The 25261-nt window shown below is 43.3% G+C and overlaps 1 protein-coding gene across 2 annotated transcripts; it reads left to right on the forward strand.

Annotated features, from left to right (window-relative positions):
• Positions 1-3297: 3297 nt before the first annotated feature.
• DCAKD (dephospho-CoA kinase domain containing) lies at positions 3298-23702 on the forward strand. Of its 2 annotated transcripts, XM_073683184.1 has the most exons (6): positions 3304-3453; positions 6015-6099; positions 7449-7562; positions 9308-9511; positions 14865-14952; positions 21333-23702. In XM_073683184.1, the coding sequence occupies exons 3-6, from the start codon at positions 7451-7453 to the stop codon at positions 21616-21618; spliced, it is 690 nt and encodes a 229-aa protein (XP_073539285.1). In that variant the 5' UTR covers positions 3304-3453; positions 6015-6099; positions 7449-7450; the 3' UTR covers positions 21619-23702. The 2 variants fall into 2 exon arrangements, with proteins under 2 accessions (XP_073539286.1, XP_073539285.1); XM_073683185.1 differs by lacking the exon at positions 6015-6099 and having other exon boundaries at positions 3298-3453.
• Positions 23703-25261: the final 1559 nt, after the last annotated feature.

The following is a 25261-nucleotide window of genomic DNA, read 5'->3' on the forward strand; positions in this document are numbered from 1 at the left end:
CAATCTGTTGGACCTAGTGCATACTTGCCAACTTTCACAAGTACTATTCAGGAAGATAGGTGCCTTGTCGAAAATGTTTACTCATAACTACGCCCAATACCCCGATGCCCACATGTAATTGGATTCAGGGGTCCCATCTGCAAAAAGACACCTGTCAGAAGTGCAAATCCCGGGAGGTTTCTGGAGCCTTTGGTGCACCTGGGAGGTTTTCCAATTCAGAGATTTGTCCAGTAGATCTCCCTTTTTTTCTGAGAGCCTCCTGGACATTCCTGGAAGAGTTGTCAAGTATAACTTAGTGTGTCCATGTATTTATGACTTGTCATTCCATGCTATATTTCTTTTACAACAGCTAAACTGCAAGTCTAGATAACGCCAGTTCCACACATAGGACTCACTCATCGGATGAGTGCTATCTGATTGTTTAATGGCTAGCACTCGAACCAATGTTATTCAATGGGGCGGTGCTGATGCACAATTTGTTTTCACTGACAATCTCTCAATGAAAAAATCACAGCATGCTGCGATTTCACTCTGAAATCGGAAGACACTCGGCCATTCAAGATTATGGATGCGCAGAAAACATCGAACTGCACTCGGATGACATCTGAGTGCAGTCCGATTTCCACGGACTCCGAGTGGAGAAATTGTGTTTTTCATCTTCTCAGTGTGCTGCAGTTTTCTCATCCAAGAGAATGGGGATCACAATGTGCTGACACTCAGATCAGTTTGATCAAAGTGTTATATGCATAATTGACCCAATTCTCTTGGATGAGAGAATCTACAGCCATCTGACCGTAGCCGTAGTCTGAGTATGGACCGTGATATCCGTACTGGCTTTGGGTCTCTTGGCTAGAGCTAAACAGCCTCATAAATGCTTGTGAATGTAGCTGCTCAGGTCAGACCTGTGGCCAGTCTGGACATCAAGGTCCAAGTGAAAGTCAGATGTGTGAAACTGGCCTCAGGCTTTCCCCCTGATAATATCTGATCAGGATAAAAGGAACCAGCTTTAAAAAGGGTTGTCTTCTTGTAATTCCCCTACTATTCACTGGTTCTAAAGGAAAACTCATCCTATGTATCCAGGAAAAATCTATATCTTTGTATGGTGTTAGCCAGTAGATATAAAAATAATAACATTTGAGAGTCCTCAGTGGTTGATACCTTTTATTGGCTAACTGAAAAGATAGTAACAAATTACAAGCTTTCGAGACTACTCAGCTCTCTTCATCAGGCATAGTATAACATGAAATCTGAAGACTCACATATTTATACATGGCCACAACTGTTTCTCCCCTTCTCATACTGATAGTTCTGCTTCTCGTCACTTGTCTCATCTATTGCATTATTCCTGTGTCCTGTTGTGTATAAATATGTGACCCTTCAGACTTTGTGTTATACTATGCCTGATGAAGAGACCTGAGTAGTCTCGAAAGCGTGCAAGCACTGAGGACTCTCAAATCTTAATATTTTCTGTATATCCAGTGACCGAAAACTGGCGTAAAAAGTTGCAATTTTTTGCACAACATGTAGTTTGCAGAAATGCTGCAACTTTTGCCGTTTTTACGCCAGCTCCCATTCTATACAGTTCATAATCGATGGATAGCACTTAAGATCAGTTTCTTATTATGGGGAACAAGGTTCGAACAATCACATTAGGGAGAGAACAGTCTCTGTAATAGGTGAAAGTCATGGATCTCTGCAGTGTACTATTCAGGTTGATGGCGTTTTAACTGTTCCTCTCTCCAACCCGCCAGGCCCAACAATCAGTATTTTGCAGGGAGGCTTTTCACCTTCTGCCTCGTATTGTAGGACTGACTCTTCGCACCACCCATTTCGTCCACGTCACCCTGCTTTTTCTCTGTCTCATTAGCTAGCAACACGGGGGTAAGGGGCACTTCAGAGACATCTGTGCAACTTAGTCTGGTGGGAAACCCAGGTCAGTGTGCGGGGCACAGTTTTATCACGTATATACCAACATCTCGATGGTCAAACTTGCTGCAATCCGTTGTTGTTGCTCCAGGGAGACTCCATCATATGTCATACGCAGACTTATCTGTACCGTACTCTGGTACCAAACTCTGCACTTATACGTCAGCTCACAGCCTCGGCGTTCGCACGTTCCCAATCCCCTGGCCCCTCATCTTGTCCAGCCTGCTGCTGCCCTTCCTCACAGGTAAACCGCTTTAGGACAAGGCAGAGTGCAGACGTTTTTCCAGCATGATGCCGTCCCACCATCATCATCCTCACTGAGTCTCTAAAGGGACAGCATCCCAAATCTCTGAGCGCACTGCAATATACCTTGATTACATTGGATTCCTAAGGTGACGAAGGCCACTGTGGCATCTATTTACAAAGTGTACATCATCTGCTGGAACATTTCCATGCACTACTGACTTTCTCCCTGGTTCTTTCCTGTTACTACGACAGGGGCAAGGCTGGGCTACCCTCACATCTTGTCCTTGGTTCCGTCCCGCATACTTTCGAGACAGCATCTCTCCAGTTCTCCCCTTCTTCTTCCTCCAGCTGGGTGGAGATGCTGGGGGCAAACCTCTGAGGTCTTGGCACAGCTCCTGACACCCAGTTTCGTCTCATACTTTTGAAGCAGATCCTTCTAAGTTCTTTGCATTAAATGACAAAGTTCACCCATGCCAAGCTCCTGGTACCTGCCGCTTGTGGGCAGAGCCTTAGTTAGGCGTTCCTTCACCCAGGGCAAAGGGTTCAATGTACCACCCTCACCATGTAGCTAAATACCCCATCTCAAGAAAAGTGGCTTGTTGGTGCCCCGACACCAGCCATGCCCTGCTTGGGAAGAGGGGGCAAATGCCACTCTCACACATCCACTTTTGGAGCGAGAATGAAGTGGCATCCTAGTAACGGAAAAATGTCCTTGTGACTACTAGAGAGGACTATGGCTGTGACCTGTTGTCCTTGTCGATAATGTGCCGTGACCGTAATCATATTACATGGATTATTCACCACTGCGTACAATTTGGACTAATTTTTCAGTTCGGCTATTACAGCTGAACCCCTAAAAATCTCACTCAATTTTTTTTTTTGCAATAACTTTATTAAAAATATGTTACTAACTCCAGCCCTATCTCCTAGGCAACCTCCTTCCCCAGCATCCACCCACTGCAATCCCTCATGATTAATTTAATCCCACTTTATCCTCGCCGCGCCCCTCCCCCCCTCTGTGACTTTTTCCCGCTCGCAGCTGATTGGCAGTTCCTGAAGGCTACTCTAGGGGCCGCGCAGACGCCTTCCGTAACCTAGCAACCGTAGGGAATGTTCAGCCTCTGTGGGCGGAAGTGGGAGATTAGACCCGGAAGTCTCCTCCGTCTTGCCAGTAGTGAGATGCAGTAAGCTAGGCTCCTATTGGTTCCCTGTAAAATTAGAGCCAATGAGAGAGCGCGATGGGAGGAGGTGACTGACGTGAGGGCTGGCATAGGGCAGGTGGTAAGTGGTCCGTGATTCGGGGTAGGATTAATTAGGAGACGCTGGGGGCTGCCTATTCCTTCTAGTGTGGTGTGTGTCTGTGTGGTTCCAGCCACTGTTGTCATGGTAGCAGTTGGAGTGTGAAGTGGTCACTTTCCAGGCACGTCTCCATTATCACCCTGTTATGTAATCCTGGACAGAGCTGTGGGAGATTGTGTTTCATTAAATCTCCTGTAATTACATGATGCATCCACTGTTTCTATACATTTCTTTATTCTTCTGCCTCAATATTAACCCGTAAACACTATTGTCTTCTTTGGGGACCACCCAGCTTTTCCAGCCCCCCGAATGACGATTTTGCTTAGTTTTGTCATTCACTAGACTAATTTTACATTGAGGAGTGTGGAAAAGTTGGACTGAACTGTAAAGTGAATATCTACTCCTTAAAAATGGTCTTAAAAAACGACCTACCAGACCTCCACCATTCCTTAGTATGCCTGTGTCCCCACTTCCTTGTCTGATGGGAGGACGTCATGCTGATTGGCTGCAGTGGTCACATGACGTCCTCTGCTCTCCTACCTGCACCCACCTGGATCTGCTCATAGATAGGAGGCGGTGATGTTGCTGTTCTACCAGGGGACGGATCGCTTCTAACTGTAAGGCCACGTTCACACATTCAGTATTTGGTCTGTATTTTCCATCAGTATTTGTAAGCCAAAACCAGGAGTGGTACAATCAGAGGAAAAGTATAATAGAAACACGTCACCACTTCTGTATTTATCACCCACTCCTGGTTATGGCTTACAAATACGGAGGTAAAATACTGAACGTGGCCTAATCGGTTGCAGTGGTCCGTTGACTTGAGCAGCACACCATCAGATGTTTTATGATGAGATACTGGCCAACCCCTTTTAATATCGTCATACACCTCAGATAAAAATTGTCCAACTGCTCAATGTGTATGAGGGTCTCCCGACTCTTCCCCCGACATCATCCGGCCAGTTAAATTTCAGCGCCTGATACTTTTTTCGTTGTGGAAATAAGCTGCTGTCAGAGAAGTCTGGTAGAGGTTGTCTCACAACATAAAATGCAGGAACACTGAGCTGTGTGTGGGATGGTAGGGGAGATAGTTGTTGGCTGAACAGCAGTTTGGCTGACCACTATCTAATGTATATGACCAGTATGTATATGAGCTAGCGTGCTCGCCACTCGATCGTGCATCGGGTGCTTGGGCATGCACCGAGTATCGTAGGTGCTCGAGTCCCCAACCTGCATGTTTCGCAGCTGTTAGACATCCAATGAACATGGCTACAGCACTACTGTATATGGCAGGCAATCCCTACATGTTTATTGGCTGTCTAATAACCATGAGACATGCGGGGCGGGGACTATACAAGATCAGTGGGTTCTGACTGTCAGCACACCTGCTGATCCATTTGCATGATGCTGGGTTGTAATTCCAGATGTGGCCACTGCTCAAAGAACAGCGCTGTGCCTTTTGTACAATAAAGAGGATGCAGCGCTCTCTAGAACATGGTGCCCTTTTCAATGAGCTGATTGGTGGGAGCACTGAGAGTCACTTTCATTGATTTGATATTAATAGCTAACCTAAAGGTGCCCATACGTCAGTTGTCCCCATATACATGAATGCTCGGATTGTGTTCTCTATGAGAAGAGCAGAGTATGTCACTGCCAGATGCATGGCAGTGGCTTGTCCTAGGAAAAAAGGCCCCATTCAGATCCATGGTTAGTGGGTTTGACTTACTATAATGTGATGTGAACGGGGTTATCTGTTTTGTAATCCCAGAGATCACTTTAAATATTTGGTGGAAATGATGATTAACAAGTCTCATCTGCTAATGCAATCACAAGAGTTTCAGTGATCAATGTGACCGATTTTGTGAAGAATTATTGATCACTTGTACAGTAGGCAGTAATTTCTGACTACAGGAGCGTCCTTCAGTTAGTAGCTTCTAGAGGCTGAGAATTTCACTTTGTGCCTAGGACACAGTGCCTCCGAACAAAACTATTATAATATATTCTTTTTTATTTATATAGCGCCAGCATATTCCGCAGCGCTTTACAATTTAGACAATTTTACAGACATTATCAGCACTGTCTTCTTTGGGACTCACAATCTTTGGAGTGTGGGAGGAAACCGGAGGAAACCCATACAAACACGGGGAGAACATACAGACTCTTTGTAGATGTTGTCCTTGGTATTATGGAGATATCCTTCCATAAAAGTAATATTTCTAGCGAAAAATACCTCCAGAATACTGTGAAATATTATAGACTATGTTCTTACTTGCCATATCTGCTGCTGAAAAATTATAGTGAAGTCTGGAGTGCTAAGTACTTGTGCAGATTTTCCATATGTTTAGAGATGGGGTACCTGGTGTCGGATACCCATCGATCTGATACTGATGATCTATCCTAAAGCTATTGCAAAGGGTGACATCCGCATTGACATTAGCAGCATACATTTACATGATGCAGGTATTACATCCACACCTATGTGGAGTGATTTTTGGATAAATGAGTAGAATATTCCATTTTAATGATTAAAGCTGTTTTTCCAGGACTTTAATATTGATGGTGTATCCTGAGGACAGGTCATGAGTATCTCATCGAAAGAGGTCCGACTCCCAACATCTTCATGATCAGGTGATTGAAGGGGTTGTGATACATCGGAACAGGCACCATCTGTTGTGTGGTGGTTGTAAATCCTACCGCAGTTGTCTCCCATCACACAGTTTCCTTTCTCTTCCACCTCACTACTACAGTCTTTTGGCAAACATGGAAACCTGACTTCTGAATTTTTATAGGCGGTAACTGATCTTCAGACAGGAAGTAGCTGTATAACTACAAATGTCAGCCATGATAATACACACAATTCATGGAAAAAGGTAGTGTATACACCCTAAAGAGGGTGTATTTTCTAAATTAACATTCCATTTATTACCATATTAACCACTACTATTAATGGACTGAATAAACCCCATCGTCAAATAGACATGAAAAGCACATAAGAAACAAAAGACGATGAAAGGGGCCACTGGATTTGAAAAAGTTGTAACAAAGTTTATTAACATTAACAATTAGGCACACAGCAGGGGTAAGTGCAAGTACAATAGGAAAAGCTAAAAATATAAAAACAACCCACTCCACATGGCAATCATCATAATAAGCCCTACATTATATATAATTCAGTCATTGATTTAAGACATACAAGAAAAGAGGATGTCACCATGGGGAACTTACAACAAGTGACACCTCTATGAACAGTTCACAGAGTAATCAATCATACTGCCCTTATAGCATATAGAAAAAATCACTCACTAACTCTTACACATATATATTCCCCAGAGCGTTCACCATATACGTACCAGGGGAATCAAACCAGGTCACGAAGCAGTCAAAGGGCAACCAAGAACCAAAGGGCCTAATAGGCCTGCTTCGTGACCTGGTTTGATTCCCCTGGTACGTATATGGTGAACGCTCTGGGGAATATATATGTGTAAGAGTTAGTGAGTGATTTTTTCTATATGCTATAAGGGCAGTATGATTGATTACTCTGTGAACTGTTCATAGAGGTGTCACTTGTTGTAAGTTCCCCATGGTGACATCCTCTTTTCTTGTATGTCTTAAATCAATGACTGAATTATATATAATGTAGGGCTTATTATGATGATTGCCATGTGGAGTGGGTTGTTTTTATATTTTTAGCTTTTCCTATTGTACTTGCACTTACCCCTGCTGTGTGCCTAATTGTTAATGTTAATAAACTTTGTTACAACTTTTTCAAATCCAGTGGCCCCTTTCATCGTCTTTTGTTTCTTATGTGCTTTTTAAATGTCAGCCATGTTAGATCCAACAGGGTTGTTCTTTTTTGTCACCCAGAGTCACCCTCCTGCTTGTATCTTTACAGGTTCATCTGACTATAATCTAATGTGTATGACCAGCTTCAGCTGCTTCTGATGTGTCACTTTTGTGGTTATGTTTTCTCATTGCAGCCATGTTCCTGGTGGGCTTGTCTGGTGGGATTGCATCAGGTAAAAGCACCGTTGTGTCAATCCTCAAGGAACTGGGATGTGCAGTGATTGACGCAGATGTCATTGCCAGACAAGGTATGTATCAATATGCTGTACAGTATGTCATGACATAAACTAATTGGACATGCGATGCTGTGTGCTGATTCTGGTCTCTTCTGTGCAAACTTGATGATATTACAGACATACAACACAACATTAATGTCATTAGGGTTTCATAGGAGTCCTTGAGGTTGTTGGGTTAGATCCGCAGATCATAGTGTTATGGGTTTGGGTTTCAGTATACGCCACTGATCCAAGACACTGGGCTATAAAAGGACCCTTCTCGGTTTCTGTAATATTTTATGCTATGAAACCCAGATTTCATAGGTAATGTTCAATGATAGGTACATAATAAGTCTGGAATGCTGTTTTTGTTGTCTCTGATATCATTACTTAATCTTGCAGATTAAAGGGGTTGTCTGAGACTAGACTAATAATGACCCATCCATAGGAGATTCGTTACCCCCACCGATCAGCTGAAGTCTGTTTTGGCAGTGGCCAGATGTAACCAGTATAAGAAGCTGAGCACCACTGATCCGTACATTGTTTAGTGCCTAGTCCTTCTGTTTATCTACGGGTGTAAAACCCCCGTCTCACATAGCGAGATCGCTGCTGTGTCACGTTTTGGTGACGCAACAGCGACCTCACCAGCGATGTCGCTATGTGTGACACTTTGCAATGATCAGGCCCCTGCTGTGAGGTCGCTGATCGCTGCAAAGTGTCCTGGACCATTTTTTGGTCGTTGCTCTCCCGCTGGACAGCACACATCGCTGTGCGTGACCAGCGATCAGGCTGGTAACTATGGTAAACATCGGGTTACTAGGGGCACACGCGCACCTAGTAACCCGTTGTTTATCATGGTTACGAGCCTGCTAAAGTGAGCGGTAACCTCCCGCTCACTGTAGCAGAGTGGTAACCATGATAAACAACGGGTTACTAGGTGCGCGTGTGCCCCTAGTAACCCGATGTTTACCATAGTTACCAGCCTGCCCCTGCTTCAGCAGGCTTGTAACCAGGAGCAGGACATCGTGGAATGATTCTTTCCACGATGTCGCTGCTCCCCTGATCGCTGGTGAGCCTGCCTGTTTGACAGCTCACCAGCGACCACATAGCGACGCAGCAACGATCCCTGACAGGTCGTATCGTTGTCGGGATCGTTGCAGCATCGCTAAGTGTGACGAGGCCTTAAGGCTACTCTAATCTCTTTAGGATCTATAGTTTAGTCTCAGACAATCCCTTTTAATTTCAGTTACGGTGACCGCAAAGTGAAAATGATCGTTTCAGGTCATTCAAAGCAGACACCCAAATTTTTTTTTATTGCATTCAGGATCAACCTGGTTTGGCTCCCTATGTAGATCCCATAGCGGCCTTATTGGCTACCTTGATGGCACATACATATCTATAGATGTTCCATTTAAAAACGGCTCTTAAAGTGAACCTGACAGCTGATACATGCTCCTCAATCCTCGGGCAGCATGTATCAAGCACTGGTTGTATGATGTCAGCCAGGTATGCGCAACTCTGAAAGGCTGCAGTGTTTCAGAGAAAAACATACTACAATAGCTTCCACCAACTGAGGCATAAATTATTCGGACGGGCGGGTCCCCGGCGGCTTCTCCTCACCTGCTGTCCTGGACTGACAGGTCTCTGCCTACATCCTGGCTGAGATAATACAGCCAGTGCCCATGGTTTGAGCAGCATGTATCAGCTGACAGGTTCACTTTAAGGATTGCCGAGAGATCAAGACACTTGCTGACTATTGCCCTGTGATTGTCTTGCAGTGGTACAGCCGGGAACCTCAGCCCATAGTCAGATTGTGTTCCATTTTGGAGAAGAAGTACTGCTAAAGAATGGGGAACTTGATCGGGAGAAGATGGGAGCCATTATCTTCTCAAATCCCGCGAAGAGGGCTCTACTCAATTCCATCACCCACCCTCCAATACGCAGAGCTATGCTGAGACAGACGCTGTGCTTGTTTTTTGTGGGTGAGTGAAATATGAACCATACATGGTATATACAAATGGCAGCTGTTATATATTAGTGTACAGCTCTGTATTATCACTGGAGGTCCAGGTGCTTTATGACAAAGGGGCCAATCTATCATCTCTTCACTCTCATATTCACCCAGTATAGACGCTTGCTATTAGGGTATATTCACACCAAACAGATACGCTGGAAATTTTCCAGCCGGATTTTCTCTGTGGCAATTCTGCCCTGTATTACTGATTTTAACAAATCTTATCCTCGCGCTGCAAATAAAATGTATGCTGTATATAGTGCAAAATAGGAGATGCTGGGTCAGCACTACAGTGTGACTTCACTTTATCCGATGATACACTAGCTTACTAGCCTTAGTTTTGAAGCATAAAAATAAAGCCTTCATGATTTTGCTCAAATTGGCACAGTCAAAATTAAATACGTCCAATTGCAGAGGAAACGGGGTGGCACTTGCTAGATATAAACTGTAGCTTAAAGACGCACGCAGACAGCCTTATTTCTCGTGCGATGATCGCATCGCAGTGCACAGACTGACCCGACACCCTTCCTGATCTAAGCGTGACTGTGTGATGTATTTCTATGCAGCTGTCACTCTCAGGTCAGGAGAGCGGATGGTCATATTGAGGATTACGATGCGTTCCTCGCACAAGAAATACGGACGTGCATCTGCTCTCTTATTATCTTCATAAAGTGCAATACAGACGAGGGAGCTGCAGATTGCAATGACCGTTTTGCAATAATTTGCACTTCCTGTAGCCTGAAGAAGCACAAAGTCCTGCGAAACAGCTGTTGCTGCAGCACCTTTCCTGTCTGTGTGGGCTTTCTGAAGATAATAAAGCTACCTTTTTTAACTAGTAAGTGCCATTCCGTTTCCTCTACCTTTTAGACAAATCAATATTTAACGGAAACACATTTTAACACAAACTCCTTTGAGATTTTTCTGCAGATTTGTGGCAGATTTCTTCTATGGCTTTGAGCCTTAGGCCTATACACAAACTTTGTATTGCCTTGGAAACAAAGACAAAAAACCCCAAAAATCAACAGATGAGGAAACAATTGTGCAATACAATATGGATGAAACATGGGAATGAAAAGGGTTCATTTGTCACAGATGGTTAAACTAACCCAGATGTATGCATGTAGCCTAAAGCTGAGAGAGGTTAATGAGAGCTCATTTGGAAAAACCTATAAATGAGTGGGGGTCCCACCACCTGAACACCCACAATACTATCTTTTTCCCTATGACACAAACGTATGTTTGATTCACGCTAATCTTTAGGGTAAATCTGTCCCCCTCTGTCAATCCCAGACAGGGGAAAAGTTTAATTACATGTTATGTGAATATTTTTAGCCAATAACTTGAAGGACTTGCCATTCCCTTGGTCGTCCTACTCACCCCACTCTCCCCTATGTTGTACCAACCTCTTCTAATCTGGTGCATGAGAAATATTATACTCCTTAAATCAAATAGTTTTATTCAAGATGAGGGTGACAAATGTCACAGATCCTGTAGGGACATGAAAGGAAACGTGTCTCCCATTCTGTTCCAGTCTGGATAAAAATCAAAGTCTGAAGAAGCCAGGCCGAATATTCCCCTTCTCTCAGGAGCTCCTGCGGCTTATTATATGAACAATACGTCAGCCCTTGCAGATAAGAACCTCTATTATAACATGGAGAAGGTATTTGTAGGGGGAGAAGAATAGGGAGGTCATAGAGCATGTGCAGGCTAGTATAGCACCGTAAAAGGGGAGACCTTTACAAATGCAGATATTGCAGAAAGGCTGCAGTCCTTTGTACTCTTTATAAAAGGATGAAGTGGTCTTCTGAGGATGACATGTTCTGTACAGCTACAATGTCTTTATATAGATTATAAAATATTTATGGCCAATGAACAGCACTTGACTTGTTAAAAAGATCCCAGAAATGACAGCAAGGTTAGGTATCTTGAGCACATGGACAAGTTGTTAATTCCATAAACAGCAAACCCCTAGTACACATTTCTAATAAAGTGAACCACACATGGTATATAGAAATGGCAGCCATTATATATCAGTGTACAGCACTGTATTATCACTGGAGGTCCAGGTACTTTATGATAAAGAGGCATCTCTATCATCTCTTCATCACTCATCTTCACCCAGTACCCTGAATATACACTGCTCAAAAAAATAAAGGGAACACTCAAATAACACATCCTAGATCTGAATGAATGAAATATTCTCATTGAATACTTTGTTCTGTACAAAGTTGAATGTGCTGACAACAAAATAACACAAAAATCATCAATGGAAATCAAATTTATTAACCAATGGAGGCCTGGATTTGGAGTCACCCCCAAAATTAAAGTGGAAAAACACACTACAGGCTGATCCAACTTTGATGTAATGTCCTTAAAACAAGTCAAAATGAGGCTCAGTATTGTGTGTGGCCTCCATGTACCTGTATGATCTCCCTACAACGCCTGGGCATGCTCCTGATGAGGTTGCGGATGGTCTCCTGTGGGATCTCCTCCCAGACCTGGACTAAAGCATCCGCCAACTCCTGGACAGTCTGTGGTGCAACGTGACGTTGGTGGATGGAGCAAGACATGATGTCCCAGATGTGCTCTGCGCTGTGATGGCTCAGGAGAGAGCGCGGTGGAAAGACATCACCGCGCCCTCTGACCTGAGACGTCACAGTCAGAGGACGCGGAAGAGACCGGAGCCGCTGCTGAGGCACGGGGAGAGGTAAGTATAGTGCCGGCTGCCGGGGCCCTGAGCAAGCGGGGGGGGAGCGGGCGCTGACACTGGCACCACATCGCTCACGGGTCCCATAGCGCGGCGGGTTGCCCGGCGGCGAGTGGGCCCCCCCTCCTGCTCAGGGCCCTGGCACTTGCCCGGGTGCTGATGCCGGCCCTGGGTATACATGTCTGTGCATAGTTTTTATCCTAAGTTAGTTTCTGACTTATTCATGATTTAGACAGTGTGTGTGTGTGTGTGTGTGTGTGTGTGTGTGTGTGCGCGTGTGTGTGTGTATGTATATACCATGTATTATATGTGTGTGTGTATGTGTATATAAATACAGTATAGCTTTTCTCTGAGGGCATTTATGCTACAGTGACAATTGCACTTTATGCATCCTCATTTATATGCACTTGTTTCAGTCAGTGACCTTGCAATATTTATTGTAAAAGCTGCCTGGCCCTTCTGGTCTTTGTACTCTGGGATTCTAGTTCATTATGGCAATTATGAACTTTAGTACTAATTAATTCAAGTTTGCACTTGCACTTTGTCCCTTGTAAATACATATATCAGGCCTTGATTATGTTATTGAATAGTTCATGAAATTGTTGTTTTTCCTTGGTCTTTCCTGGTTCTTTGTTGGTGGAATTGTTTTAAATCTTCATATGACAAAGTTAGTAATAAAGATTGATGTTCTTCAACCTTTCAAGTGCTTGCAAACTCCTTTTTTTTTGTAGGCAGGTTTGGTATATTTTTTGCGTTTGCCACTATTTTAAAGGGAATCTGTCAGCAGTTTTTTCTATGTAATCTGATAGCATCATGAGGTAGGGACAGAGACCCTGATTCCAGTGATGTATACTGGGTACAGCAGTTATGAGAGTCACAGTTTCTCTGCTGCAGATGTAGCAGAGCTCTATTGTTGAGCTCTGTTATAACCCCACCCACACCACAGCTTTTTATGTACATGGTATAGTAACAGAGTGCTGCTAATCAGTGTTGGGGGCGTGGTTGGAATTAGATGCACAAGGCCAGTTGTCCTCTACTGATAATCTCCTGGTGATAAAACACTAATTGTATTAAAACTGCAAAACACAGCCCAGTAAGTAACACATTGCTGTCATCAGGCTCTCTGCTGTTACATTGTGGTGCTCTCAGATGAAATAACAAAAAATTGAATGTGCACAATACTGTTTATTCAATGATTCTATTACTATTTGGTCTGTCAAATGAAAGCTGAAGTGCTGAAAAGACAACTGCAAATGGGTTTTTAATATGCAGTTCACTTATGCAGTACTGTGTTAGGAGGGCTGATCCTGCTGACAGATTTCCTTTAAAGAGGACGTTTCATCAAATTGTTCATGTTAAACTGGATAGATGAGAGAATAGTGGCGGCAGTGAGGATTAAAACAATGGGGTTTTTATTTTGTCTCTCCAGTGCAGACATGTTAGCAATCAAAGTATTCGTCATCTAATGAGTTAACTTTAGTTAAGTCCAAGTGGGCTTTATTAGATAGTTTTCACTGGGGGTGTGTACTTCTTCCCCATTGTATGATGCTGACCAATCATAAGCAGGCAGCAACTTAGCAGAAGATGACCATGCCCCCACCATGGCTTAGAGCGGGTTTCTCAGTGTGTGAGATGTAATGATACTGCCCTGATATCCTAGTTTAACCTCCTGCATGATTAGAAAGTGCAGCTGAGGTAATCTGTGTCACATTACAAATATCAGCTCACCTCCTCTCATAGCACTGTCAGCTCTACTGTCCAGAGATGCCTGTCCAGAGATGTGACACACTTATGTCTGTTGTGCACACAGCATCTTGTGATCTCTGTAGTGAGTGCAAAGCTGGGTGTCATTACATCTCACACAGAAGTAGCTTGTCATGCACTCGCTGCAGAGTGAGTACAGTGTGGGAGGAGGGGCAGTACAGTAGAGCTGACAGTGATATGAGAGGAGGAATGCTGATAGAAGGGTTTGTAATGTGACACAGTTGAACTCCGCTGCGCTACGCCACACCACAGCCACAGGGACCTTATTTGAAAGGTTTTAGCGATCTGTGTTGTAATCTCCAATACTGAGAACTAGGGAGCAGCGTTTTGCTGATCTTCGGTGCTCCTATTAGATTGAATGGAGAAGCAGTGTGCATGATCGAGTTCCACTTCCTTAAGCCAGGGTTCTTCAGAACCCCAGTTCTCAGGATCAGTAGGGGGCATGACGGTCGGACCCCTAGCGATTGGAAAATTATCCCCTATCCCGGATATGGAGGATAATTCTTAAACTTGAGAACCTCCACTTAACAAAAGTTAACTTATTAGGTATCAAATACTTTTATTGGTAATATCTCTGCAACGGCGAGGCAAAACTAAAAAAGAATTAAACATTTTATTCCACTCTGCAGCCACTATTACATTGTGTGTCCAGTTCAACATTAAAAATTTGGTGAATGGGCCTCTTTAAGTGTTCATATGGTGCTTTTTTTAATATTTTTTAAAACGTGTGAATGCAGCATTCGTTAGGTTTATTCACTGTTCAGAAAATATTAGGCTTCAGTTGAATTGCTGATTTACATAGCTGCAGATAATGGTAAAAGTGATTTCTACAAATTTTTAATTTCTACAGGGTATAAATACGTGATCCTTGACATCCCACTTCTGTTTGAATCCAGGACCCTGACGCGCTACATGAAACACACTGTACTAGTTTACTGGTAAGAGTTACAAGACGCTGATTATATAGATGTACTGAGCAACATGCACATCATTTATCCCAAAGTGTTGGAGAAACTAAGATCTAACCTTGTTACCTCAACGAGATCTCTAGCAGACTCCTTAGATCAGGGGTGGGGAACCTAAGGGCCCAGGGCCATTTACGGCCCTCGACCTTTTTTCCAGCCCCTGGGCAGATTCCTGAGGACCATAGTGCTTGGGCTGGCAGCTGTATTTTGCCGGCCATTGGCCTATTAATTTCTTCTTGCTCTGTGAGCACCCGCATACAGTGTTCACTAATGAATGCTGAGGCCCGTGCGATGAAAGATTACGTCCTGACACCAATGCCATCGCCAGGACGTACTTTGTAGGTGGAGTTAGAGCGCAATTTGTACGGCCCCCAAAGAATGTTATCAATCTCCAAATGGCCCTTGGCAGAAAAAAAGGTTCCTCACCCCTGCCATAGATTGTCAGTGAACCTGACAGATCCCGGTGACTTAGATCTGGTGTCCATGGCCGCCTTTCCTATATATAGCAGTCACTATTCTTCCATATTCAGTTTGCTGCCCCTAGAGCTGGTGCTGTCTGATACGTATATAAGGCTTATATTTAATATGGCGATGCTATGTCTTCAGATTAAACATTTGTAATAAAATAAAGGGTTATTCCATATACAGGATAGGAGATAAGTGTTTTATTTATTTATTTTTTATAACAAATAGTTTGAATGTTTTCAATGTTTCCAGGGGTAATGTTTCTCCTTGTGGAGAGTGACATACTGGCTCTGGCATGTCAAGGTAAGGAGGCTTGCTCCTCTGGGAAATTTAATATTCAAATTGCCTCTTCAGAGAAAAGGAGGACTTGAACTCTATAGCGCCACCTATTGGAAGCCGCAATCCTACAAGTCACAATCAACCCTTTAACGAGTTGTGCAATATGACTTAAGCCCCCCGTCTCACATAGCGAGATCGCTAGCGAGATCGCTGCTGCGTCACGGTTTTAGTTACGCAACAGCGACCTCACCAGCGATGTCGCTATGTGTGACACTTTGCAGCGATCAAGCCCCTGCTGATCGCTGCAAAGTGTCCTGGACCATTTTTTGGTCGTTGACCTCCCACTGGTCAGCACACATCACTGTGTGTGACCAGCGGGAGCAGCGATCAGGCTGGTAACCATGATAAACATCGGGTTACTAGGGGCACACGCGCGCCTAGTAACCCGTTGTTTATCATGGTTACGAGCCTGCTAAAGTGAGCGGTAACCTCCCGCTCACCGTAGCAGAGTGGTAACCATGATAAACAACGGGTTACTAGGTGCGCGTGTGCCCCTAGTAACCCGATGTTTATCATGGTTACCAGTCTGCTCCTGCTTCAGCAGGCTGGTAACCAGGAGCAGGACATCGTGGAAAGATTCTTTCCACGATGTCGCTGCTCCCCTGATCGTTGGTGAGCCTGCCTGTTTGACAGCTCACCAGCGACCACATAGCGACGCTGCAATTATCACTGACAGGTCGTATCGTTGTCGGGATCGCTGTAGCATCGCTAAGTGTGACGGGGCCTTTAGGATAATAGCCAAATCAGAATCATAATTTGCAGACACGTTGTCTCCCACTGATCATTCACGGATTACTCAGCCTGTGGATAAGTGATAAATGTTGTTTTATCAGACAAAATATCGATTTTTCTATGGAGAGTCAGTCATAAATCCTGATTGGAGGTCTCATTATTCTCCTTTTAGATGTGAGCAGCTCCATGCAAACATGCGTTACAGGTTTTGTATAAACTGTATGTTGTAGTCCCAAGCATTATACTGTATATGAAACTTTTATATAGGACGCCCGACATCATCTCTTCACTTGTAATATATGCAGAGCGGAAGGTCTGGTGCAGTTCACTAGCTACAATTAGATACCTTAATTACCTTAATTGATTGCTCCCCCATGGGAAATGCTAACTTTTCATTACAGAGAAATGTGTCTATTGGCTTCAGCTCTCAGATCCAATATCCAAGCTGTAGGTAGTGAATGAGCGATCATTACATGGTTCTAGCTGATATAACTTTAAGCCCATGAGCTGAATATAGTTCTTGAGAAGATCTGATATCGATCTGACCAGTGATTCTCACTACTGAGGCCATGGTCATAATGAAGATTAATATACAAATCATATGAACATTATAGTGGAGACGGAGTAGGACTTAAGTTGGTTTCAGCTACCAATAGTTGTTTCAGATTGTCTAATGTTTTGCATTTAGCCCACAATATCTTTATGCATCGGGCTATGATAAGATGCAAAATTGCTATGTGTCATACACATTAGATGGCTGTCTGCCAAACTATGCTTTAGCAGATTGTTCGGCCAATAGGCATTACGTACGCCTCTCCCATACACAGGAGCGCTCTCTTGGCCTAGTTCTCCTGTGTGCTCTATCAGAAAGTCGCCAACAGATATCTCTGCCGGCGTCTTATCGCTGGGAGAATAAAGAGATTAGCAGTTCAAAATCAGACATGCCCAACTGTTATCTCCCCCAACAATGTGTTGGCCAGCACCCCCATTAGCCTAATGTGTATGAGGGTCTTAAGGCATCCTAGGAAGATATTGAACTTTGCAGTTTAGTACAATTTCTTAGATAAGAACGAATGATCCTAAAATAATCAGGTCACCACATGTGAAGGGAAATAAAGGATCTCACCTTGAGATGATGGTTCCCTAGTACGTGGGAAATCCCAGCAAGTTCAGCTTGTTTACTTGTGCCAATATATAATTTTTTTTTAGAGTCTCTTGCAAACATTAACTTTTTGGTCCTACATTAATCACTGCAAGCTTCTCACTAATAAAAACGGTTAAAAAGAAAAACTTATCGAAGCAAAATCAGAGCATCGATTTGTGAGGATGTTTGGCTCATTAGGAGTCTGTGCCGGGAAATGTCTAACACAAGCAGTAGCCAATGATTTCGTCTAACGAATTTCTCTTTAGTTGAGGAGAATTTCAAACAGTCTGGGGAGCTTCTTGTCTCGTCCTCTTATTTGTGGCATCTTAATTTAAGAATTGTTCAGAAAGCTTTCCCTCATAGTAACGTAGGTTGAATAAAGACCTAGGTCCATCAAGTTCAACCTTCCTCCCCCAATTGTACTCCCTACACTAACACTACACTAACTTATTAACTAAGTAAATGGGACTAGGCCTCTCAAATGTATTATTAATAATAATATTTTTATTATTGCTGCACTATTACAATTAAAAATGTACCAGTTTATAATAAAAAAAAATTAATTAGTTTTAGATTTTGTATTACTCTTGTGATTCTAATAATGGTATTACTAAAATCCCTATGCCTAAATCTGTTGATCCAGAAAAAGGCAAAAACCCCAGGACACCTCAAAAAAAAAAAAATATTTGTGAATATAGCTCTTCAGAGAACCTGAGACTACCCCCATTTACTGTTTTACCCACCTGCCTGTTGCAGCCCACAGCTGACATACCTTTTTCAGATCTGCCAAGCGAATACCATTGAGCACCAAGATTATAGCAATAGGGTTGTCATCTCAGCTCTTCTGCATGTAGTTACATAGTTAATTTGGTTGACAAAAGACAAATGTCCAAGTTCAACCGGGTCTTTCTGTGCTCAGAAGCTAAGATAAAGCAACAACAATTAGATACACAAAATTCACTGTCGGGCCAGTAACTAGCACACCTTCTCAGTGCCGTACTACTCACTGCGTTCACTGCTCTGCTTCTTCCAGTGTTAGGCCATCGCGCTGAGCTGCCTCTTGCTGCACTCCCAGCTCGGCTACATCTTCATGTTGCTGGAGACTCTCCACCTGGTTATAGGGAGGTACGGCCAGACTGCAGGAATTTAACCCCTACAGAGTCTTGCTTCCCTTACCTCCTAGCAGGGTATATATTAGGCAGCTCCTCCCTCCACACCTTGCCTTAACTTAGATTCCTAGTGTCAGTTCATCTTGTAAGCTCTCTAGGTGCATATTTGTTTTGACTCCTTTTACCGACCCAGCTAGTTTACTCGTTTTGTCTGATCTCTTCACTCCTGACCCTGGCTTCATATTGTGATCCTGTGCTGCCTTCCCCGACCTCGGACTGTCTGACCATATCTCTGTCTGTGCCTTCTGGGCTTTGTGTTCTGCCTCTGACCCTTCGGTCAGCTGCTGCAGGTCTGGGGACTACCCTGGAGTAGCACCTGGTGACTACCCTAAGGCCAAACCTATCCTCACCATCAGAGGTTCTAGTGAAGACCAGGTAGGTACTTAGTTACGACCCTCCAGAGTAAGCCAGCCAGTGGCACAGTGGGTCCACAACCACCACAGTCACAGTCATCCAGTATCCACAGAGTTAGCAATAGAAATGTAACCTTACTCAAACTATTGAAATCCACAAGGCATGCCATGATAGGGAACTGATGTAAGGTCTGAAACATGTTGGCTGGATTGTCCTGTGGGTGTTTCTGGTCTGTGATCGGTGCCCAGTTTGAAACTGCTAATGCAGCTTCTCTGTCTTTGGATGTGGATGACATCCCTTATGTCATCCCAGTAGCCTTGCAAATTTTTCTCTGGCCCGGCAGATCAGACCAGCACATGTGCAATTTGCTCTGGTCTGTTCAGGGCAGTGGAAACGCTTCTCGTTTTGATCAAGATTTGCAAGGCTAGCTTTCCTTTTCTGGTAGACTGTCTAGCCTTAAGTGTGGTCACCCCCTTGACTGTTACCATATGGGTTGTCTTCTAGTTATGTAGTGATATCACACCCCTTTGTATAACAGATGTAGCAGAAAAGATTAATGTAGATTCTTCTACTTTTTAAGAGGAAATGTACTCCATGGAATAATTTAGAAGAAGGCCTACCAGAAGAAAAAAATAGCGTGAAGTTGCAAGCCAAAGCATGAGGAGTTTCAATGATAATATTCTGCTCATGACACTTGTCTGATGTTGTGATGTAGACATTAAGCCACGATTCATCATGACTGGCATGAACAAAGAGACGTGCTGGAGTCAGATACACCTACGCTTCTTCATGAATCCGGAGCGTCAGACCAGCGCGGTGTACACCTCTGTGTGCGCCTCACCACAAATCCTACTCCAGACAGTGCTGGAGTAAGATTTGTGGCGTAGCAAACACCGCTCGTCATGAATTTGACATGCAGTGGTCGCCACACCCCGTCCTGCCCCAGCTCAATCCATTTTGTCATATCTGGGAAAAACTGCTCAAACGCCAAACGTAGCAAAATTTAGGCACAACTTGCCCAGAATTCTGTTGTGAAAGCTGTGATGAATCAAACCCTTTATGTTTATTCAATGTATGAAATATTTTCAGGATTTCCTTAGTATTGCTCAGGTGATGGAATTATCACCTGAGCAATACTAAGGAAATCCTGAAAACATGACCTGTTGGGGGGACACTACTTTAAGAGGTCTCCAAATCCAACACTATAATAAACTTAGGGTGAAAAAAAAATACTACTTGTCTTGCTTCTTACGGATCCTGTTGTAACTGCCCCATCCGGTCCTTCACTAAGCTCCATCCGGCCCTTTCTTACCTCCGGCGAGACTTCCACTCCAAGCATTCTCACTTCTGCGCCTCTGATGTCACCATTTCACTGACTAAGCCTTGGGCGACTCACATCGTGACCTCAAAAGCCGACTCAGCGCTGGAAACCCTGATGCTGAAGAGTGAAGATGTCAGAAGAGGAGGTCGTGCTGATGGAAAGAGGCTGCAGTATTATTACTTTTTAACCCTTTTTTATTTTACAAATCATTAAAATGGTGTTTAGACTGCCGTCATTTTGATAAATTTACACAAAGCAAATCACAAAGAATTCAGATACAAGAGAATCTTTTTTTTTTTTTTTCTATTATTATTTTTATTTTGTTTTTTTAAAATTTGATGCAAATTCAATGTGTCTCAATTTGATTAACTCCTATCCAGTCTCCGTGTGCCTGATAGAAGTCAGGAAGGTACGTATTATCATCAGAATTTCTCAGTAGTGCAGCCTAAAGTCTGTAACTTGAAGGGTTTTTCCAGCACTCTCTGCTTTTGTGATTGGTAAGGGTTCCAGGGGTCAGACCCCCATTGGGCAGACACTTATCACCTATTTATTTTGGTATTAAAGTAACACATCAAAAGTACAAAGCCTGAGGCTGCACTACTGAGACAATCTAATGTCCTGTACACATTGTTGTATTTCTGATCCACAACAACATCGGACCTGACACAAATGTTATTGACTATCTCTCTAGTACAGCTCAGGTTTAGGCTTAAAACGTCAAGCAATTATATCCCAGCATCGAACAAAGAATAAATAAAGTTTTACGTTATAAATGTATTTATATATAATTTTCTTATTTTAATCCAATATGCTCTTGACTCTCTTGCAGTGATCCACAGACTCAAGTTGACAGATTGATTCGGAGAAGTGGTCTCTCCCGGGAAGAGGTCCAGAAACGTTTAGCCGCTCAGCTTCCCATTGATAGCAAATTGCCACTAGCTGATCATGTCATTGATAACTCCGGTGACCGGGAGAGTACGCGGCGGCAAGTCCTGCAACTCCACCATCGACTGGAGTCTTCACTAGGATACCTTCCAACTCGCATTGCTGCCGTGACTGTAGGTGCTGGTCTGGTGGCGCTGATGTGGAGCCTGTTGAGGCGGTTATGGCAGTGAACGCCAGCCAAGGGCAGAATGATATATTGACTGTGATACATAGATTTTAGTTTTTTCTTCCTATAAATGCCTTCATTTGGATTTTAGCTGATTTTAACAATGTATTTCTAGATCAACTCTAATGTGGAAGTCAATAAGGTGACTACTGTGCAACCCTTGCAGCCGGAATTCTGCATCAGAAATTTTATTGCCCCCTCTGCTGGCTGTTTTGTGGAAATGCAGAAGAATTTGCCATGTAAGTCACTACACAGAGAATTACATTATATATTTTTTATTACATAGCTTAAGCATTAAAGAGTTTTACAGGGTGAATGAGATTGGTGGATACCATCTGTTCATCAGCTGTAGCTGTCTTCCTGTTTAAAGCAAAAGTAGCTTATTTTTTCACTAACACATCAAGTTTTTAATTTTTACGGATTTTTTTTTTTAAATAGAATGGAATTTATTAAAGTCTTTTATTTTTCTGGGACTATACTTTTAAAGACGGGATCAATGAGAGCGGACTGCCATATTTGATCTATGGTTCATTGATTAAAATAAATAATAGACAATGTGTCCTTTTTTATAATACTGATGCCATTTTACACGTAATATTCACAGTAATTTAGGCTAGGACTAAAGAGTGATACTGGCCACACAACTTGAAGATGGCAGCGCTGCATTGCAACATTGCAGTATTGGGGCTACACAGTGACTTTGGTAAGGACAAGCGGCCAAAGATCGCTCTGTGCCGCTGCTACATTCCAGCATAGTGTAGGTCAGACCCGGCAAACTGCAGCCTGTGGGTTACATCCGACCCTCTGTCTGTTTCACACCGGCCCGCGGATCGAAACAGTGGTCCACAGGCCACACCCTGCCCTCCCTCACCCGGCATCCACCTGCCGCCTCCTGCTGTCACTGCTAGCTGCATCCTCAGGATGCAGACTGCGGTGAATATATTAGTGGAGGATAGGGCCGCCAGCTCCATCTTCCACCAATCAGCGCGTGAGACAGAAAGCGCAATGACATCATTTCATTGCGCTGCTGCTGAGACTCCCTGCACAGGAGCGCTGGGGGAACAGGAATGAGGTGAGTAGGTGGTGCTTGTTTTTTTTCATGTTTATGGTATATTTGTATGTATATAGGAGGCTATATGGGGCGCACACTGTATAAAGGGGGGCTGTGTGGTGAGTTCACAATGTATATAGGAGGCTATGTGGGGACAAACTATATTGGAGGCTATGTGCGGGCTCACACTGTATATAGGGGGTTGTGTGTGGGCTCATGCGATATATTGGGGGATGTCGGCACACTAAAATTGTATTTACAGGAGGGTATCCCATGTGTACACTGAGATTCGCTGCCGACAATTTTTAGACATTTGTGAATTCATTGGCTAATTGCTTTCATGTTTACTTGCGTCAGTGATCGGGAATGATCATTCATCCAGTTATCGGCTTATTGGAAAGGGCCTGGCTCCTAGAGAATGCAGTTTGTCTCGATTGTCCACAGCATGACAGAAGTCGTGTGGCTCTTGTCTTAGAACCGTATAATGTGTCTGATGTTGGTTAAGTGTAGTTTCCCACTGTGGTCAGCGGGTGGCAGCGTGGCATAGTTTGACTTTTCACTGCTTGTTAGTGAAGACGAGAGGTGTTTATCGACCTGGGAGAAGGGGCAGGGGGCGGATTTTATCAGATTGTTCTTTTCCTGATCAAACACGGATCAGCGGAAAGGAGGGAGACCACCCAATCTTACGGCCGTCACAGCACATCTCAGTGTCGTTACGTGACCAGCGTGCAGAATGTGTAACCCAAGAACTGCAGGACACTCAAGCCCTGTCACCTTTCACAGACAATGATGAACAATTATAAGTAGCAGGACCATATCTAGTCAGCACCATACACACCAGGCAGGATGCACGCACACAGTCTCCTGTATTTTACATGCCTCTCTCCACGATCAGTACCAGGTGTCTCCAGAATCAGTACCATGATCAGCACACACAATGTTTAAAGCTCCCAGGATTTGCAGGCACAGATTTTCTATCAATTAAAGGGGAGATTACGAAGATGTGCAATAAAGCTGCTATACTTCTTTGTTAGAAATCTCATGTCTCACTTTTTTCTGTCTCAGGCTGACAGCTATATCGATTTCTATTAGGCACCTAGTTGATGGCGCGGTTTACTGCAACTTTCCTCACTCCTGAACTACACTTCCCAGCATTCCTTGTTTTTTCTTACATAAGCTGGATGAGGGCTCTACTCTGATTGACACATGATTGATTGCGTAATACTAGATCGTATTTCACAACCACAGACACAATCAGTGATGAGAACAGAATTGGAGAGTTATTTCCCTGTGATTAGCTGCTGTGAGACGGGTGGGGAATTCTCTGGGTGACCAGGTGACAGAAAAAGCAACCCCTAAGAGAGTTAAAATGGATGGCATTAGTATCTAGGTACTAATTACTGAAAAAAGGAAAAGTCTGGAGTAAAAGGACCAAGAGATTGACAGAAAATACTGCCCCATGATGTCAAGCATGGATTTATCATGTAGAGCGTGACAATAAAGCCTGGGATAACTGCTTCGTTACTAAGATAATGTGATAAATAGACAATCTGCAAATCGCTTAATTTAAAAATTATGTTCCCATACCTGCAAACACTAGTGTCGCTCTTCCTGTCCACTGCCTGTTGTCAGGTGTAATTTGTTTCTGGCAGCTGTAGAGACAGATCACAGGAGGTAGGTATGGTGATGGTGGGTCTTTGTCTCTTTGCTCTGTATCTCTCGTCTGTAAAACTACATAAAGACACAACAGATATATAGGCATTCACTTTAGGGCAGGCAAACCATTAGACAATGGCAGGAGCAATTCCTTCTGGGAATTTTAGGAAATTCCAGCATTTATAGTGCTGGCAGGATGCTGATTAAGAAGAACTGCACTTTCAAAAAGAGTGGATATGAAGTTACAGAGCATGCGGATTGGGATAGTTTTCGGACTCATTAGACTTGAGATGAGGGCAGCAAGACCATGCTTTTCTATTGTCAGACCACCCTTTCAGGCAACAGTAACAGTTCCGTTAGTAAATTATTATTTAAAGGGGTTGTTTCAGTACAGATAATGGTGGTAGAATAACAAATTTACTGTATCTACTGGGAACAAATTTTTGAATGCTTATTCCAAAATATACAATATCTCTGTCCTGGGGCATGGTCGCATATACTAGTTATTATTTTATTTATGCAGTCTGTGTCTATGAACAGGTTCATGCAGTATACCTGTAATATGTACCCATGGTATCACCACCTTCCTCCATACTTCACAACCATAACTATAAAAGCTTTCATTATTATTTAAAATGCTGCCATAAGGCTTGTCATCCACAATGCCAGACTTGTCATTAGCAATGCCAGGCTCCCCCACGTATGCAGGACAAGAATCCTACATACAGATCCATGCCAGCCTTACACACGAGAAAACTGGCAAGCACCATCTCATAGCCAGCATTGTGTATCATTTTATTTACCCTGTGCCAGGCTGCTTTGTATCTCATGAGACTGTCAGGCTTCAATACCAATTCTAGCTTTATATATATATATATATATATATATATATATATATATATATATATATATATATATATATATAATATCTCTATCTCTA

The sequence above is a fragment of the Phyllobates terribilis genome, unplaced genomic scaffold, assembly GCF_046119375.1.
Source record: "Phyllobates terribilis strain yellow unplaced genomic scaffold, ASM4611937v1 Scaffold_5__5_contigs__length_657084704, whole genome shotgun sequence".
Classification (NCBI taxonomy): domain Eukaryota; kingdom Metazoa; phylum Chordata; class Amphibia; order Anura; family Dendrobatidae; genus Phyllobates; species Phyllobates terribilis.